The sequence below is a fragment of the Perca flavescens genome, chromosome 21, assembly GCF_004354835.1.
Source record: "Perca flavescens isolate YP-PL-M2 chromosome 21, PFLA_1.0, whole genome shotgun sequence".
In the NCBI taxonomy this organism is placed as follows: Eukaryota; Metazoa; Chordata; class Actinopteri; order Perciformes; family Percidae; genus Perca; species Perca flavescens.
This window is the reverse complement of record NC_041351.1, coordinates 10,676,766-10,694,187: the sequence shown is the minus strand read 5'-3', so window position 1 is coordinate 10,694,187 and position 17,422 is coordinate 10,676,766. Positions and strand designations below refer to the sequence as shown.

The 17,422-nt window shown below is 40.9% G+C and overlaps 1 protein-coding gene across 2 annotated transcripts; it reads right to left on the bottom strand.

The window, feature by feature from the left end:
- Positions 1-777: 777 nt before the first annotated feature.
- On the bottom strand, positions 778-16,987 carry c21h10orf90 (chromosome 21 C10orf90 homolog). 2 transcript variants are annotated; one of them, XM_028568019.1, is made up of 10 exons: positions 16,610-16,987; positions 15,140-15,206; positions 12,650-12,735; positions 9,156-10,506; positions 7,750-7,902; positions 6,909-7,030; positions 6,273-6,444; positions 4,982-5,045; positions 4,419-4,509; positions 2,571-2,688 (listed from the first exon to the last, which is right to left on the bottom strand). In XM_028568019.1, exons 1-10 carry the CDS (start codon positions 16,937-16,939, stop codon positions 2,650-2,652), a joined length of 2,475 nt encoding a protein of 824 aa, XP_028423820.1. In that variant the 5' UTR covers positions 16,940-16,987; the 3' UTR covers positions 2,571-2,649. The 2 variants fall into 2 exon arrangements, with proteins under 2 accessions (XP_028423821.1, XP_028423820.1); XM_028568020.1 differs by lacking the exon at positions 4,419-4,509 and having other exon boundaries at positions 778-2,688.
- Between the last annotated feature and the right edge of the window lie 435 nt (positions 16,988-17,422).

The window sequence follows — 17,422 nt, the reverse complement described above, 5'->3', positions numbered from 1 at the left end:
AGTCAGAGTAAGCTAGAAGCAGCATTATGTGAGGAAAAAAATGTAGTCTTGCAAATCCAGTGTAATGTTGACTCATGCAGTGCTTGGTTCCTCACAAGAAATTGTTCATGACACTTACAACAAGCTACTCAACTTGTTATCAAGGCACCATGCACTAAATTATTTCTGTACATGGCCCATTCAAACACTGTGGCTCACCTCAATCATGCACTCATTGTGCACTCTGCATTGCACCACATGGCCACCCACTTCAGAAGGGAATGCAGGCAGAACACATGCAGGTGTCAACAGGCCTGGAACCAGGCTTGGTTCCTGAAAGCTTTTTTTTCTCTCCCAACAGTAGAAAATGAAAGTACAGCTTTCCAGGTGCAGTGTGTTTCGAGCATGAACACTTAAGGTATAGTCACAGGAGCACATCCAATCATTGCCTCACACCGTTTGAAATAGGAACTATAAGGTGCAGCCTAGTGACATGATGCTCAGAAACCTCAATTTCTCCAAACTCTTCTTTCAGGATAAAATATGAATGGAAATAAAACACTACCGAGGAGTTTTTCTCTGCATGCCGATTTCACTGGACCTCAATATTCATCTCTATAGGATGTTACAAAGAGGTGATCTTTTGCTTTTTTTAAGAACCAGAATGCTTGAAGAAAGATAAGGTGCAGGGAGCAGACAGTAAAATAGGACTTTCTGTTAGTGTGCAAGGACAGATAATACACAATAATAAATCCCAACTTCATGGAAATTATTTTATCTAACCTCTGTTATTATGTCGATACAGTTGGGGGGGGGGAACACAACTTTTCACCAGTACTTAGAGACAAACATTTTACAGTCACATTTGGAAGAAAATAATATCTAAACACAACTCAAATATTAAATACATCTAATTAATTTCAAATATAAAATACCTAAAGTTGAAGTTTAAAGAATTACATTGCATAGTGAAACCTTCTATGTAAAGTTGAATAGAGAAAACACACACACACACACACATACACACAGAGTAAATAACCTTCAACCAGCAGTCATGGTTCATAGTTGTGTTGTACTTTCAAGTCTAAAATTACTAATTAAAAAAAAGAAACAAACAGAACCATGAGTGCTGTTATTGATGATCTCCTATAGTCTAAAGACACCCACACATGTATGGGCACTGATATGACATTAATATAAGGTTTACAAAAACCAAAGACATCATTGCAAATTTAGATAGATGAAACAGCTGAACTATGAAAGAACTCTGACTTTAAAGGCTAATGAGTAAAATAACAATCTCTGTTGTCTCACAAATAAAGATTCACACATCTCACTTTTGATTTATCCCCAGCTCCATCATGTTGGTAAGCAGCACTCTCTTTAAATCCCACAAATCTAAATCTGCAATGGCGGGCTCCAGTCCGTCATGAGACAAAGATAGGGACAAAAGATCCATTCAAATCGGCACTGTCCATTAACAGGGCATTTCCAGTGAGAAGAGGTCACATTGCTCCATCTTAACAGCTAGTAGCTGGCACCGAATAATGGCAGAGCCCACTTCATGCTTCACTCTGCTTATTGGTTATATAATGAGGATGGCAGTTGAAGACTGTCCTGGAAGGGACTGTGAAGCATTATAAATGATTTTGTTTTGTATCACTGCTTCACGTCACATGAGATCATGTGAAAGTGGCTGTGTGAGGACATCAGCATCAGTGCTTTATGGTGCAGTGAGAGCTTACTCTGCATCCTATCACATGAAGTATTCCGGAAAGAAAGGCAATTTGCAATCAACTGAAAACAAGATAACACGGATAAACTGCATACATTGCTGGCTTATATCTTACATCAAAAGTCAGTCAGTGTGTCTATATGATGCTCAATGTGATACAACTAAAAAAGAAGAGACACAATTTCATACATTCATTTTGGCCATCTTGCATATCACAAGGGCAGCTAGGACAGCTGAGGCACAGAGATCAGCATGTTTTTTCTCAAAAGACATAAGACATAATTTATGGCAATCTTTCAAAAACCCAGAAGGCCATTTAACAACACTTAGCGCTGCTTCGACGGTATTTCAATTCACTCTGTCCGAGTGCATCAAGTATTTTCTGTCATCTGCCCAAGACAATTTAACCTGTCCTAAACTGCTAATTTGTGTCTCTTATCCAAGCAAAGATGAACATATCTCCATGAATGGAGTTGTACAACACATTAATATAAAAAAAACCTTCTCATTCATTTATGTTTAGTTAATAAAGTAGAGTCGCAATAAGGAAAACTGATTAAAGCTCTTCTTTTATTGTGCATCAGAAATATATATCTATTTATCCAGATGGGCAAAAGAGTCTTTGAAGGTTCTGGAAAACCTTCAAAACAGCGCTACAGTAAGTAATGTTAAATGACCTTCTGGGCTTCTGAAAGCTTGCCATGGTTTTATCTTACAGAAAAACAGATGTTAAGCTCTGTAACTTGAATAATAAGTAATGGTAACACACGAGGGAAACAAACTAAAGGCTAGCTAAAGGACAGCTAGAGGTATATCTTGACCTACACTGATAGTTTAACTCATATTCAGCACTGTCAAAGGTCAAAGTTCACACCATCAGTCTGTTATGCAATGCTACAGGCTTTGTCATGTCATTATTGTCATCTGTTGTCTTTTCAGCTGTTGCTCCTTTGAAGAAGCTGAGCCAACAGTTTCTGCAATAAGAAAAGAAAATGCTCAGATTACTAAAACACTTGGTGGCTATCATAGATCACCAGTCTAGTCCTCACAAAAACCCATGAGGCAATCCAGGCAAACACACAAACAAACACATTCTCTTCCAGCTTTAGATGCAAATCAAACAGTTCTGCACAGAAACAGGAGCGAAGCCTCATCCCTGCCGTCCTCTTCACGTTTTCACCTCCTCTTTCAGGATCCTGCTTGATCTCTGGCATCGCCCCTCTACCCTGTGTTATCTGCCACAGCAGCAGTGTAGATGGAGCAGCTGTGTGTGAGCACCCACACTGTCTGCAGCTTGGCTGATTGGTGGCACTGCACTATGGCTATCTCTGCCACTGAAGGGCCTTTTGTTTTATGAGGAACACAGCCCTTATACACTCAGCACAATGAGGCTGTTCACAGTTTCTCTCCATAATGAGAGAAAGGGCAGTGCAGTGTGAGAGAGAGCAACTACAATTCTTCCAGCATTTAAACTCTGTCCTAGGTTATAGTTATTGATCATGCAATAAAAACATAGGTCTGAACTCACTTGCCGAAAATACATCTGAAGCTACAATTCTTTAAATAATCTTTTCTAATCAAACTCCTGGGAGAATTGCAAGAAAATAGGAAAGGTTTGACAGCAGCGACCTCTAGTGTAATTATAAGCGTATTGTTCTGAAAGCAAAGGCAAACTCGAGAAATCCTTCAAAAGCTTAAATATTCACTGTAATGGGACTCATTTTACCAATAATCAGAACTGACATTTACATATTTTCCCATCTTTATCATTTCTTTCTTCCCAGAGTTACAGCAGTTACAGCAGAACAAAATCAAAGATCAAAAGTGGAAGGAAAGGACTACACGATACATACTACAATATTAATGCAAGCTTAAATATCTTATTATCAGATTTATCAGTTCTTGGAAGATTTTATAAAAACAAAGAGAGAGAGAGAGAGAGAGAGACAGTGACACTCAAAAAAAGTTTGAATTCATACTTTAATTGCTTCATTAGAGCACTACAATCTCATGTGTTCCACTCAAGGTCTTTTCAGTAAACACTAATGGACTTAGTAAGCGATTCAAAGCAGTTCATTTCAACAGCTGCACTGCTGTAAAGAGAGAAAAAGCCACTGTTGGCCATAACTGAAAAATATTTCACCTTTTGCAAGGTTTAATTGAGCTTGTAGAGGAAAGGTGTGTTATTACTTGCTTGATTGCCTGTGGGTCATATACACAATTAATGTTCTGTTCAGTGTCTCAGGCACAGTTGTTGACACTGCGGCAAGCTTTATTCCATATTTTAATGGATTTTGTGATTCAGTGCATCATTCCTGCATAAATATTTGTTTAAAACAACTTCAGGGAAATCAAAATAGGCCAGTGTGGAACATAGGAATCAGTCTGTTTGCACTAATGTAAGTTCATGTTGTTCTAACCACTTAACATACACTCTCTGTCAGTATTATATACTGTATATTGTGTAAGTTCTTCTCTTGCTTTTTATGGCTGCACTATTTAATCAAATGAAAATATTTTAGATGTCTTTTGCATCATTCTAAACACAAATCTCCCAAAGTAAGCCTGATTTGGCATATTTGGTGTCTTCACAATAATTAAATAACAAAAAATACAATGATGTGGGGTTGAATGTTTGACTGCAGCTTAGTGAGCTTTAATTGGTTTTATTTATCTGTTTTGACAAAAAAGATATAGAGATTACCTTTTTAAAAAGTTCAACTCGCTGTCTGTTGCTCAAACACGCCTCCCTCTTCTTCTCTTCCTGTTTTTTCTTTTTAACCTCAACATGCGAACTGTAACAAAATGATCATTTCGTTTCTTTTAAGATTGTTGAAGAAAATATGGCAGTTTGGGGTTATTTAAAAGAATGTAGCAAACGTGTGTACAGTATCTATTATCCAAATACAGTCATTCACTTTCCATGCACCACTGTTCACTGTCTATCAACTACATGCAACATTATATTCTGTATAAATCCAGAGTCTAACACCTCAGTCTAAAATGTCTTCCTGATTAATAGGTGGATCTGCCAGGAAGCAAAATAAACAAGTGAAGCAAAGAAAGGGAGAAAAAGAACATGTCAGGATGAAAAGGCACGGCAAATATCTTGGCAGAGGAACAAAAAGCAGCATACTTTGTATGGACATGTCATTGATACAGGCTATTCCTTCACATGTGAATGCAATACAAGAGATAAGAATGCATCTGCCTACAAAGAAGAAGCATCTGACAGTGGGCCGAGTTAGAGATTGAGACGGAACTCACCGCTTAGATCTCAGCTGCATTTCTTTCCCAGTAATGGCTCTATCCCTGGGTTTGAAAAGGTTATCTGGAAAACACACACACACACACACACACACACACACACACACAATGCTGATTAAGTTGAAGGTTTTGAAGCATAGCAGTAAATCACTCTAGCTTTTCATTGTGTTTGAAGAGACTGAAAACCTGTCTTACAGAAAAATCATATTCAATCATATTGGAACCTCCTAAAAGAACAGACAATATTATTATATACAAAGCCATGCATTCTACCTTCTCTACTGGCTTCTCAAGACAAGTATCATTCCACCATGATGCAGGAACTGAAAGTTTTCATAAACATTTATACATGAACACTGATGAAAAATGGGATTTCCCAGCTGCCAATGGCCCACTGGTGTATTTTTTGTTAATGCCAGTAGAGGGCAGAGAGAGCTACAAAATCACTGTCACAAATCTTTAAATTCTTTATTGTTTACTGTGAAGCCTGGGAATCTCATCAGACAGAACACTGCATCGAGAGCCTAATGACATTTGAAGGTCACAGATATATTTTTGCTAAAATCCAATGCAATCCAAGGCAATCGCTCTGAGACCTTGTTATTCAATAAAGGAGCACTTGCATATATAAATATGCAATAAAGCCATTTGTTTCATATCTTACTTCAAGTGCCTTTTATTGTATTTAGTCACAGCTTGGCCCGGTGTGCCAGTTCTCTTACTTTTTCTCTCCTTCATGTTTTTCCTTAACAGTAGGCCTAAAAATAGTTTAGATGATAAACCAGGCTGAAAATGTCTTTTTATTACATTTCAGATTCTGTTCTGCTATTTTCTTCATAATTTTCTTTGAACCTTTTTATATATATTTTATTTATTCATTACACTTTTCTGTGCAATTTCGATAAATTAATTTCTGTACCAAATCTTAATGAGTTGTTTGCCTGTCATTGAGTAGTTGTGGTGGATCACCCTGTCTAAAACTACTGCTAAATCAGTATTTGGGGTTACAGTAGAGGACTTTAGTGGATTGTCCACTTCAAGCAAATACTAAATGTGAATATTATGTATGATTGAGAACATTTTTACTTATCGGAAGCTTAAATCCAAAAATATTGCTCTGGCTCTGAGCCTTGAAAAAACAACACATATTGGCTGAAAACTACCCCGTATTGCTCTTTGTTCTGTACATATATGTGTGTGATTATGATGTGGCAAACAGCCACTGCAGCTGCAATAGGATAATAGGCAGTACAGTGGATGAGAGAGGTGAGAGAGGCTGCTGGCACAGTACCATTCAGAGAGGTACACTGGGCACTGCGGGCTCTCCTCTGCCTGAGAGCAGCATCGGACCGTGGGTCTACCGAATCCGCCAGATCCCTCCTTTCCTGTGCTCTTCGCTCCAGCTCTTGCAGTCTGCTCTTGGAACGACTGATGAAGTCTGGTCTGGACTGCTGCAGTGCGTCCTGTCAAAACCAGAAACATATTGCTCTTCTTGACAAAACGCTTAAGCCCAACTTCCCATTTCCAACTCCCCCCACTCTAGAATATAGCTCTGGGGCACCCCATGGAAAACTCAAAAGCCAATAACAAATGTGTTATACCCCCATTAGTGTACTACAGTGGTTGCCAGCCTGGGGGGGGAGGGTGTCGAAATCCCTAAAGGGGTTAAGATAGACCTGAGGGGTCAGATAATTAACTACATAGGGATTTAAAAGCAAAAAAATATGTTTATATTTCTCTAATGCAATTCAAGAAAACAACATCACTCTTTGGTTATACTGGTCATGCTACATGCTACATACAGACATTGCATTGTTCTGAAGGGTCATATCTTTATATTATCATATCTATATGCTTAACATTCTTATTTGGAGAATTAAATCCCCACGAGTTTGTTTTATTGGCAAAAAAATACCTCTGAACTCACCTGTAGAGAAAGAGTTTGAGGGTCAGGGCTCAGCGGAACAAATGGAGCATGAGACTGGTTGTGGCGCTGGACTGTTCTTTGATCTGGATGTGGCTTCATACATTTCCCGTCCTCTGTCACAGCTAAGGCAGAGAAAATCAAATTGTTTGCGTCTTATTATGCCTGGGCACAATGCATAATAGCCCTCTGGGCCTGCCATAGTCTATATCCACGACGTTCCACTTCCGAGAATGCTCCCGTACCGGTGGTAAAAGAAAGCAGATACCTTCCGCTTTCTTTGTGTTGGAATTTTTAACTCCTTTGGATTTATGAGGACTATGGTTAACTGCTCCTCAGATCTCTGCAGGGTAAATCTGTCCAGGAAGACTATGTGTCCAATCTGAGTTTTCTGTTGCACGACTAAAACAACTTTTGAACGTACACCTTTCACCAAAACAAGTTCCTTCCTGAGGCTATTTTGCAGCGGCACCGTGGCTCTGTCCGACACCTAGCGCCGCCCATGACGATTGTGATTGGTTTAAAGAAATGCCAATAAACCAGAGCATGTTTTTCTCCCATCTCGGAATGCTGTGTGGACTAGCCAGACCCTCCCCCAGTGCTGTGGAGGAAGGTCTGGCAATGCGAGACTAGGCCTGCATTGACAAGTTACTTCTTGGAATGAATCAAATAGGCACAGTAAGTAAGAGCCGAGGAATTTCCCTTGATCTGTATTGATTCAATCAAAGACCATGAAAACAAAGTGTTGAGCTTGCAACATTTACAGTTAACTGTAACAAAGATCAATGTTTTATAAGGTGAGAAAATATGATTACATATGAGGGGAAGAGAGAAGTGATCATACCAGCATTTCCCTGGGGTGATGCAGCGGAGTCCTTCTCACAATTGCCATTTGGTGTCTTCTTCTTACTAAGTTGTCTTTGGAGTTTGATATTTGCTATGATGGCAGCTGCATTGAGGGCAAGCACTTCCTCTTGAGACTGATGTGAATGGGGATCTAAAACGCAAGAGGACTTTGATGTAACTGAAGAGTAAGTGACACCGGCTGCCATGCACTACTGGCAGATTTTAACACTTTTTCATAACGTCCTGCCTCATTTGGAGGTTGACTGTATGAAACGTTGAATTTAAATGATGTTGCCCCAGGCCTCTGTAATTAATTGATAACAGTCTTAATGAATGCGATTAAGGAATAATTAATAATTTCACACAGAGAAAAGAAATCATGAATGAAGAAACACACTCGCTTATTAGAAACCTCCCTTCCCATATTACTAATTCACCTGAATATTTAGCATTCCCAAATAATAGCTTGATCTGGCTGTTTCAGCCATTTTAAATCCATTGAGAACTGTGGTCTTCCGGGGTGTTATGTGCTGGACTATTTCTTGGCCGAGCGCAGTAACTTCTTGGAACCTATGCTGGTTGCCTGGCGACCTCACAGTGACAACAAGGCCATCAAACATGTTAATTGATGAGCAAGGTTCGTCTCCGATATGCAGCCCTTTGCTGCATATAATTCCCCCTCTCTCTCCCCTTACATGTCTTCAGCTGTCCTATATAAATAAAGGCCTACAATGCCCCAAAAAAATATCTTTGAGAAAGCAAATAAGTCTACCAAAATGTTGAACACATCTCACTTTCCTAAACCATTAAACCATAACCAAAACCCAAGCATCAATCCTGAAGTAGATTTTCGTGTGAAAATAGTTTTGTCCTACATAACATGAAGAAATACACCCAAATGTAATAGCTACCTTGCAGGATCTGGATGCCAATATTGACTCTAACACATCCTAATACTTTATTTTCACCGTGTTTAGCAGCTTGTGATTTCTCTTCCTCCCCTGTGCTGTCAGTGAAAAGGAGGACTAGAATAGATTATGCGTGCGAAGAGATGCGTGGGAAAATGAAAGAAGGTGAAAATGAGAATGGGCCTCTGCGTCTGGGAAATGCTATTTGACATCAGCACAGATATCTGGCATGAGTGTCAAATGCACTCAAGGCATCAGATGAAGGAATCATACTAAAACAACCCTAAAACGCCCATCAATAAGACATCAAAGGTGAAAGACAATATCAAACTTCAGAGTTAGGCCCCAGAACGCTGCAGTGTTTCTAATAACTTCACACAAATGGCACAAAGGAGGTGTATATTTAGACATCGCTATCCTTTGAAAATGGAGATCAGAGATAAAGGGAGCCTGTGTGCTGACAGGAAGACTGTCAAAGTGGGACCGAGAAACCTACCCGGAGCCTTGATGAGAGTTAGACAGGGGGACGCTCTCCTCACTGCAATCTCTGGCGGTAATCTTTCTTTCTGGCCTCCGTTTGGCTTCAGGGTGTCTGCCACTAGCTGATCTGCTTCTTTTGCTGCTGTTCGCCGGCTGATGAAACTACTGTCGGAGTTCACAGGGTTGATATTGGTCTCTTGTGGTTGCTCAAAGCTCCATTTACTGGTGGCTGGTTGTGTCACGTTCTCTTTGCTTTGCTCAGTGTGTCCAAACATATTGCCATAGCAGCTGAGTGGTCTGTGCAGCCTGTCCGATCTCTGTCCAACAGCCTTTGGAGAAACCACTGAGGGAGCTGGTGCTGCTATAGCAGGGAGGTTGCTCACAAAAAGACTCAGCGTGGATCTGTGTAGTGTTCTGCCATTTTTCTCTGGATCTGAAGTGGATGCATTTGGTGCTTCGGCTGAGTTTGGCCCCTTTGTGGAATCCAGATGGTGATATGAAGGTGCTGCATTGTGTTGTGAATGCTTTCCGGGACTCCACATGCTGTTTTCCTTGTACACTCCCTCTGTGTAGCTGTGTCTGTACTCTGGGTGCCTCGTCCCACACCCTGCCTTGGCTGGACTGTAGCTCTCCTTATGCGTTGTCACTTTGATGATGGTAGCCTTTCTTCTGTGGACCACTGTGTCCAAAGTATGGCTAGTTGTTGGGGTCCCTGCCCTTTTTGTGCTCGGGCTGGACATCATCCTTTCCTCTGTCACTTTGACTATAGTGGCCTTCCTCTGCACTGTGACCTGCCTGGCGTTTGGGTCCATGGACTGGTGGGATAGTGGCGAAGAAGTGGATGCACTGGATCGGGAAGAATGGTTGCAGGTGTCGGGGCCAGGCAAACTGCATGATCTGCTCAATTTTCTGGATGAGATGGTGATGGAGGAGAAGCCGGCTTTGTTCTGAGGGATGAGTGTAGTCACAGCGGAGTTTGTCTGTATGTGTGAAGGCTGTGAGATACTGTTCGTTCTACACAGCGGGGCTGTTGCCCTTATAGGCTGAACACTGCCTGTTCTATGCAAAGGCGTATGTGTCTTGTTTGTATCTGTGCTGTTTGTCCTTTGCAGCAGAGTGTGTGAGGGTTTGAAGGGATCGGCAACAGTTGTTTGATGCAGAGGAGCATGGTTGAGGGGGTCTATGCTGGTTGTTTTCATCAGAGAGGACTTCCTGTTGGGGTCTAAGCTGGTGCCTGTGGGGAGGTCATTGGACTGACTGCCTCTAGGGAAAGCTGACACCCTGTTGGTATTCCAGCCTCTCCTCAGAGCTTGCCAGCCTACAGGTCTGTATCCTTCGTTTGCAGGAAAGCTTCGTTTTTCTGGCACCTACAGCATGTGGATAAAAGGATATAAAAGGAGATAAAGCTCCCTAATTATACATGGAAACCCCATCCCACCCTTCTGTTGTTGCTAATGTCTCTTGCTAAATGTTTTGTCATTCATCAACACACAATAAAACATATGCTGTATGTTCATCTGTATGTGGCAAATACAGAAAATGGAGCATAACCTCATTTAATATGGCATGAGATATTGACATTATGACTGCTCTCTAAAACTACATTTTAACAGAGGGTCAGCTGGCTTATCTTTCCTCAGGGCTTTGCTGTTTGTTCTTTAGTCAGATGACTCTCACCATTCTTGACACAGTGAATGCCCCAATGGAAGCAGCAGCAAGCAAAGCCAGCCAGCACACAGCGTGACTTATCCCTCGCAGAATCACAATGAGACTCTATCCTCAATAGAAACTCAGAGGCAAAAAAAGCAAAGATTCTGGTCCTTGGGCCAGAGGATTCTAATGGTATTATATAGAGCATGGAGAAATGCTGATTTGTCCCTGTTGTAATTGCCAGCAGGTTTGATATGATGTAACATACCGCCCTGATCCCTCATATACTAATGTTGCATAAACCTCGTTCTAAACAAATGTGATCGGATGTAGCTCTGACCAGGCTTTTGCACACCAACGTGTGGCTGTCAACAAAATAATATTCACCAAAGAGAGTAAACAGAGTTGTACAGTAGTAAATAATTATAGATACCTTCTGCAGGCCACTGATATATTTCTCTTATGATCAAATTCAGATGTAAACCAATCAACTCATTAAATAACTTTTAAGATTATGACAGGTAGACAGTGGTAAGTAAGGTTGCAATCAATTTTACTCCATTGAAATATTGTGTAAGGCAAAAATTAGACATTGTCAAATGTATAAAACATCTAATTTGGAATTGCTTTGAAAAAATTGCTGCTGCAGCAGACAGAGAGACAGTAGACGGACACTGACATCCGTGCTGATAATGGTTCATAAAGCAAAATCAGTGAATGTTGTGCATTCCGATAAGGCAGCAAAGCTTTGAGCTCGTACATTTTTTGTCTGATTTGTTAAAGGTCCAATGTGTAGGAATTTCTCCCATCTAGCGTTGAGATCATATATCGCAATCAACTCTCTCGCACCACGCAGTTCAAAGTACGTATTACAGCTACGGTAGCCTTCACACTTCAAAAAGCTGGTCTCTTGCTCTTTTCAATATCCTATATTTATAATATTATATTAAAATATTTTTCTGGGCGAAGAAGAAGACTCCTGTTCCTGAACTTTGGATTTTGAATACGTGTGGTCCTTAGCAGTACTTGTGAGTTTATCTTGTGACAGTGAAAACGCGAAAGGCGGAGCAGTATATCCTGTATGTCCCTAACCGACTAACGTATTTCAAGATGGTGCATGAATATGGAGCGTCTAGCCCAGTTCATGCGAATGTAAATGTAAAATTTCAAGCCAAAAGGAATACTTGGAAATGATGGTGGTGGTAAATATTCATGAAAAAGGACAAGTTTGTGAACGGGCAACACAGATTTTGGTAATGAACAACTAAACACGTTACACACTGGACTTTTAAGCCCTTTCGAGTTCCATAGAGTATCTTTTATTTTGTTTTTTAAACTTAAATGCCACAATCTGAAAGGTTTTTTATCTTTCCCTCAGCTTTTAAACGGATGGATTGCAACATAAGTGATTATTTACTGGCATTTCTTCTTGTTAATGAGACTCTCTCGACACATAAATGATAGGTCCATATGTGTAGGCGTCTAGGTGTCAAGGAGGCAAGCGAAATTAGACTAAATTAAGTACAAATGAAAAAGAATAACTTTCTTCTATTTCCTGTTTTTCTTAGTAGAAGACACTGTTGTGGAATGCGAACCCTCGGTTTGTCCAATATTGTAAGTGTCCTACACTGAAACACTACATTTATCAGGGTTAGACTTTGGAGACACTGGGCTAAGCATCACAAAGCATAATATAAGCATAACACTAGGATTAAAAGACATAATGTCATCTCAGTATCCAGGCAGATATTGTATACACTCCCCAAACACACACAGACCCACTGATAGCCATTATCTCCTGAGCTCGTATGTGTTAAAAAGAAAGTGAAAAACAATCATACCAGAGGTGTTTTCAGTTACCTGTTTATTATTGGGAGAGCCTTGATCGGGTGTCTGCCACGTCTTCTCACCTAAAGCACTTTGACTTTTCTCCGCCTCTTCCTCATCTATGTATCAAGGCAAAACAAATGATTCACTGTCACATTCCTCACAAGACATGCTCTCTCTCACATACACACACACACACACACACACACACACACACACACACACACACACACACACACAACTGAGGCGTTCAGCTAACTGTGTGGCAATGTTGACACTTTCAATAATTGACGTTCTCACAGTAAAGTGAATCTAGCACCACCCCTGAGCCACTTCTCTTCCTCAGGAGACGTAGCAACTTGACTGGTCTGCCTCTCAGCTCTGACTGATACTCTATATTGCCACCCTGACTGCCTGCCTGGCTGCATTTCCACCTGCTGCTGTTACCATGGCGACTGGCTCTCACTTTGGGACAACCCTTCAATGTTGTGTGGATAATCCATGGTGTTTTTCATTTTAAGGGAGAAAACAAGAGGCAAGGTGAAAATTGCACCACTTTGCAAATGTGATTACATCTGAAAAACAAAGAAGTGTGTGTTTAGAGGTCTTACTAAAGGTCTTTCTGGCACTTTGTTCCACCTGCTGCCATCACTATTTGTCTCATTTCCTTTCTATAAAAGGCCCACAAACAACTTGTGACCCCCATGAATGAGCCTCTCTCATTACCTCCACTAGCTGAGCTCAAATAACCATTTTTTCTGTATCAACAGCAGCCTAATATCCCAGAGGAAAATAAAGAAGCAAGGCCATATGGCAAATACCCTCTAAAGTCCCCGCCCTCCCAATTTATTCCTCATCCACATGAGTTTTATATGTGTGAGCAGGGTGGAAAGGACATGAAAACCCTTGGAGCACAAGATCCAATTTCATTATCATTTGCTCATTAACATTAGGCCATTTTAGTTTAGTTTGTTAAATGTGACTTTTGCAGAGGCAGAGGGCACTAAGTGTCTGCAATAAGACCTCGAGTCTGATTAAAACTACTTCTGCAAGGGTTTTCAGCAACAACCAGAAAGAGAGAGACAAAAAATGAGAAAGAGGAGGGGTAATTTGCTATCTGGAGTGTAACTGAGTCAGTTCTAGTTGGAATAATTACGTTACATTTTTGATAGTTTCATTTGGTTTTGGATGTGGAATTGTGTATTTAAATGTACTGACAGCTGAGCATAACGACTAGCACTGAAACAAGACATATTTAGATGCAGTCCTGCACAGAGATTCTTGTTTCTTGTTAATTATCTTTCTTCAACTCATTGCTGGGATTTCAGCCGTGACCAATTTGTTGTGTACATGCAGCTGCATAGAATTATTATTCACTGTGAAATGTGAATAATTATGGCCCATTTGGTTGACTATTAAGAGATTTGTAATTGATCTAAGACAACTGGAAATAGGCCCTTTTGTGTGTCTAATGCAAAGCCACAAGTTGTTTTTTCTTCACTTTTTTTTTTTTTTTTTGATACGTGATCTTCATGCTCATACAGGCTATATGGCTCATACGGCTTGGTGAAATAGCAATCCAACCTATATTTTAGACCATATGGAGATTTATAATAGTCCAACATGACATGATTAGACATTTTAATCAACACAGCCTGTGCATGTAGCTTTTAACTAACAGTGTGCATGATGTTAAAAAGGTTTATGGTCCTTAAAACACCTGTACTTCCTTGCTGCCATGGATGGATTGCTTTGATTTCTGCAAGCAGCCCCAGCCTTACCAGGATAATCTATGTATAAACAAGGACAGGGCTGCAAGATCAAACCTCAGATCAAATCCAGTGAGTGTGGGGCTGCCATGTTCATAGATTAACAGGGCTCCTTCTCCAATCAGGCTGAATCTCTCCTTATCTTCTTGCTTCCTCCCACCCCTCCTCTCCTTCTCTTTTTGTCACCTTTTCAAGCTAATAGCATCTATTTCCTTTACCTGCAATCCTGCCAGCATACTGTGGCACAGCAAGGACCAGCTGTATTTGAAATTCTTTTTGGGGAGGGGGGGTTTGTTTAAAGTGTTTGTGCAGCCAGTCATTGTGGAGCATTTGAAAGAGGATAGAGGCAAAACTGCTGCAAGGAGCTGATTAGAGGCAGGTAAACTGTGTGGCAAGTCAGCCCTGAAATAAGCTTTTGTTCTCCCTCTGGCTAACCCGGCCCCTGCCGTTACCCTGTGGCCATATTTGTTCTAGCACTGATCGGCAGTAAACATCAATTGAAACGGAACGTTTGTGTGTGTGTTTGGAAATGTTCTGTTGTGCAAGATAGTTACTTCTTGTTTTTAAATTTGGTTTTACGTATTGCTTTAAGTTAAAACTCTTACATATCACACTTGCGCATTTATATTTATATTTCATATAATTGTGCATTTGTTGGAATTATGAAAGTATTTTTTGTGCTATAGCCTACTCAACTGAAAAGCCAGCTGTTATGCTACTGATTGTAAACTGATACAGCAAGGTCAGTACTTACCCTGGGGCCTGTTTGCTGTTGCTAGATTCTTCTGAAATGTTGGAGTGATGGTTTGTTTCCATTTCACCTGTAAAAAAAAAAGGCGTATTAAAAGACTTGATTACACAAAAAGTACCTTTGCATCAGTACAATCCTGGCATCTGATAGATTTATAAGAATAGTTTCACATTTTGGTAAAAAAAAAAAAGCTTACCGGTCTATACTTTCTTGCTTATACTCTTTCTTGTTAGATGAGATGATCACTCTCATGTGTGTATGGTAAATATGAAGGTAATACTACCGCCAGCAGCCAGTTAGCTTAGCCTCTCACAAAGACTGAAAATGTATAGCCTGGCTCTGTCCAAAGGTAAAACAACATACCAAGACCTCTAAAGCATACTAATTAACACATTATATATTGTTTGTTTAATCCCTTATAAAAACTAGCCAGCCATTTTCCCTTGTTTTCAGTCTTTGTGCTAAGCTAAGCAAACCTGCAGCTTGATCATTATGTATGGCCATGAGTGGTATCAATCATCTTATCTACCTCTCGCCAAAGAAAGCACTGTGTTTCCCCGGAACTATTCCTTGAAGCATACTTTCTAAGAACTAGGGCTCATTAATATCAGTTAAACCTATTTGTAATTGAAGTTACTGTAGTGAAAATCTAACAAAATCTCAACACTGACTTCACATATTTATTTCTTTTTTCAGTGAAGAGTCACAAGGGAAGGGATGTGCTTTGTGCATCAATTCAGTCAAATCCCTGGTGCAGCACAGCAACTTATCGATTTTGAAGTCATATTATCAGTTCAGTGGGTAATACTCTAGTCTCCCATTGAATTTTCTCTGTACATTGACTTTCATCCTCTCAGGGCACAAAGCTCAATCTCTGCCATCCACAGCTCCAAATGAGTCGTAAACCTTCCGAGAATGTGTGGAGTTCCTGCAGAGTAAGCTGTTTTCAAAGGATGCCGGAGCTCTGCCTTCTCCCTGGGTAACTGAGACTTCACTACACTATGGCCCTCTGTGTGTTTTAGTCTGCCTTGCCTGGCACTAAGCACCATCACCTCCATTACACAGCATTTTACATTCAGACTTGCAGAGCTTACACTGTCTCACGAACATTTCAAAATCACAGTCACACAGCTTGAGAGGATGTCAGTGCCAAATCCAGGGTAAATCAGTCCAGCGTCTTTGCAAAGGCCTGTTTTAAAAGGTTGATACCCTAAAGCACAGACACAAATGTTGTTTGATGAAGTTTCTTTGAAAGAAGTATTTTCAATGCTCCAAAATAAATCTCCAATAAGAGTAGAGAAGCCGGCCAAAATTAACTGGGTGGATTACTTTCAGAAGGTTAAGTATGTAACTGTTGTCTGTATTCCTCTTAGTTCTTAAAACCTTGCATATATAAATGTAGATAGAAGAATTCCAGAACTTTTAGAAAACTTTCTGAATAAATGTTTAAGGCTTGGGTGTTATGTGTTTTACCTGGCAAGTAGAGTGGTCCAAAAACTGGCTTTGGTTGCAAGCATCACCCACCATCATCACTCTTCTTTGGATTGGCAGCCACCCAATTTTGACTGGAGCAAGACTACTGAGTTGAGCCTGCTCCTTCCTTGGGGCCTGCATCATATGCGCTCTCTCCCGGCTCTCTCTGTGCTCTGCAGGAGAAAGAAACCCAGTTTGGAGGGACTCCTGGCTGCCCAGAGAACTCTCACACAGGCTGGGACTTCGACATGAAGATGAACCCCTGCTAAAGGAGGGGATCCCCGGCTGTCTCTTAGCACGTCCGGTTGCCTCTTTGTCAAGCGCAGGCATGGATGTTGTCCAGTCACTGAAAGCTGGAACCTGATCATGAACTGGGGCTCTGCGAAGTTCGCTCTCTATCCTCTGCAGGTGCTCCAGCCAGCCGTCCAGCTGGTGTCCTTCAATGGCACTCTGGGGCCGAGGTGCACGTGGAGGGCGAGAAACACGGTGCAAAACGTCCCCCTCTGTTATTAAGCTGTCCCAGTAGGACTCATCTCCTGATCTCCTCCAGCTCTGAGCTCTTCGTAGGTGGTCAGCTGGCCTGCGGAGAGTCATCCCTTTGGAGCTCAGGTAACCACTCACAGCTCTCAAGTTTCAGCCCACAATAGAAGCCCTTTACAGTGGAAGTATTAATGAGACTCCCCTGGCTCAACTGGACTTCTTATCATGAGGCATGCCAGAAATGCACTGCAAGGAATTAGTAGCTACAAGAATGCCGGAGGTCATCGTTGTTACAGATCTGTTATGGGAAGGTATCACAATACTGTTAAGTAT